The 2,667-nt window shown below is 40.1% G+C and overlaps 1 protein-coding gene across 1 annotated transcript; it reads right to left on the minus strand.

Moving 5' to 3' along the window:
• Nucleotides 1–1,178: 1,178 nt before the first annotated feature.
• LOC149161159 (uncharacterized) lies at nucleotides 1,179–2,351 on the minus strand. Its single transcript, XM_089434792.1, has one exon. The coding sequence runs from the start codon at nucleotides 2,349–2,351 to the stop codon at nucleotides 1,179–1,181; it is 1,173 nt and encodes a 390-aa protein (XP_089290918.1).
• Between the last annotated feature and the right edge of the window lie 316 nt (nucleotides 2,352–2,667).

Raw genomic sequence — 2,667 nt, forward strand, 5'->3', positions numbered from 1 at the left:
AGGAAGAACAAGTGGGCCCAATATACAGCTAACTGGTTCAGCACAGATTGAGCCAGAATGACTCTGCCCGCCAGAGAAAGACATCGGAATTCCCACAATGAAATCTTTCTGTGGTATCTATCAATAATCCACTGCCAGTCCTTTTTGGAATAGCCATTTGCTTTAAGATGGAACCCCAAGTATTTAATTCCCTGTTTGATCGAGTGGGACTTCACGCCAAACAAGGTTGATAACCAGTCCACCGCTTCTTGACTGATTTCATTATGATAAAAGATAGATTTTTCCTTGTTTATTTGCAGACCAGAAGCCTTCTGAAAATTTCTGAGGATATCATAAAAGCAAGTCCATGTAAACCTACATAACATTCCAAACAAGATAATATCATCAACAAAAAGGTTATGGGAGATAGAGATGTTCCTGCAAATTTTTAAAGGGCAGCATCTTTTTTCTGCTACTGCTTTGTTGATATGGAGGCTGAGCGTGTTCATCGCCAGAATGAAAATCAATGGCGATAAGGGGCATCCCTGGCGGAGACCCCTGGCTGCCGGGAAAAAGGACGAAGGGATTCCATTAATAATAATAGCATAGTTCACCCCTTCTATACAAGCCATGACCCAGTTAATCATATTGGGCCTCAACCCAATCTTAGCAAGCAAACATCTAATAAAACTCCAGTCCAGGCAGTCATATGCCTTACGAAGATCAATTTTGAAGATGATGTCTTCACTCTTTCTTGAATGTATGGCAAACAAACCTTCCTGTGTAGAAGCAACCGCGTCCAGAATGTTCCTCCCTCTAAGAAAAGCATGTTGGTCTTTAGATATAAACTCAGAAAGAGTTCCTTTGATTCTTTCAGCAATAATTTTAGACACTATCTTGAACGAAATGTTACACAAAGAAATTGGCCGATAGTCCTGAAGGGATACAACATCATTCTTTTTTGGAATCAATGCTATAAGAGTTGATGAAATTTTATTGTTTATACTACCGGACATTCTTGTGGCCTCCACCATTCTTAGCAGATCATCTTTTATCAGGTCAAAAAAGTGGATAAAGAATTCAATCGTCCAGCCGTCTGGACCCGGGCTTTTGTCCCTTTTAAAAGACTTCATAGACGCCAAAAGCTCCTCCTGCGAAATCGGATGAATTTTTTTTTCATTTAATTCATCATCAAACATCTAGGGAAATAATTCTATGCCCCACAGAATATCCTGTATCCTGCAATTTTTAGATTTCTTGTACTGATTTTCAAAAAATCTAATAGCCTCCTTTGTAATATCCTGATGGGCATAAAGGAAAACTCCATTTTCGTCCTTTAACTTCCATATAGAATTCTTAGCCCGTCTGGCGCTCGCATATTTATGAATTTTTTTTGTATTTTTATCTCCCTCCCTAAGCCAGATCGCCCTACTCTTTAGTCTCCAGCAAGCTTCTTCCTGTTCCAGAATCGTTTGCTTTTTCCTCTGCAGCTCCTTTATCCGACATCTCATCTCAAAAGAGGGTTGTTTATCATTCATGGATACCATAATATTGTCCAACTCTATTTGAATCTCCCGGAGAGACTTTCTGCTCATTTGTCTTTTTTGAAACTGCCATTCCTTTGCCACTTTTCTAATTGCATCCATTTTATCCCTGAAGGTCATACAACAAGGAAAGGATTTTTCTGAAATCTCCTTCCAACACTGAGTTATCACCTCATTAAAGACTGGGTCCTCAAGACTTGTTCTGTTGAATTTGAAAGAGTATCCCTTTCTAAAACCCTTTTCTCTCCACCCTAGAATAATCGGCCTGTGATCAGAGATAAAAACATTCTCAATTGATGAGAAAGGCATGCCCATCTCTTCAATTAAGCTGTCATGGAGGATAAATCTATCCAGCCTTTTCGCTATATAAGCACTTTCAGATCTCCCATTTTCCCACGTCGGCATCATTTTTGATGGAAAGATGTCAAAAAAGTTCCTGCATAAAAGTTCATTTTTGATTCTATCAGCAATCGGGTCTGATTTTTTCTTTGCACCCCAAATTTCCTCCATACTCAACGAGACATTTAGATCTCCTGCAATCAGCAAAAAATCAATGTCAAGAATTTCTGATTCGAACAGTTTATCCCAAAATGGCCGTCTGTTCTTGTAGGGCGCATACATATTAAGAATATTAATTGGATTTCTATGACCCCTTAGATGAGCTGCGATAAGAATGCCAACCATACAACTATATGCCTTTGCCTGAATCCAATCGGGATCCCATAACACCGCCAGACCCCCCGAGAGGCCAACTGCATCTACTGCCGATATGTGCCATAAAGGAAACATCTTTCTAAAATAAGAAATTGCAACAGATGAATCATGCATGGTCTCCTGAATCAAAATGATTTTGGGATTTACTGTACGGAAAAGGTCCCTTAAAGCCAAAAAATTTGGTCTGCCCCCAGACCTCTAATATTCATAGATAGAGAAAAATTCATTTTGAAGATTTTCCGGCCTTGCTTGCTCTAAGGGGCCGATCATCTGTCATATCAATAACCGGGACATCTATAAGGGACAAATTCCGAATACCCCTACCAGCTTCGTCTCCCCTTCCCCTGAAGTGTCTGCTGCCCCTATTGTTCTTCCTCCTCACTGTTATATTGCAAGCGGAATCAGGGCTGATGCGAGGAGACGAGGGCTT

Source organism: Pinus tabuliformis, chromosome 5_2, assembly GCF_031772625.1.
Source record: "Pinus tabuliformis cultivar Carrire ecotype Pingquan chromosome 5_2, CPIR1, whole genome shotgun sequence".
Classification (NCBI taxonomy): Eukaryota; Viridiplantae; Streptophyta; class Pinopsida; order Pinales; family Pinaceae; genus Pinus; species Pinus tabuliformis.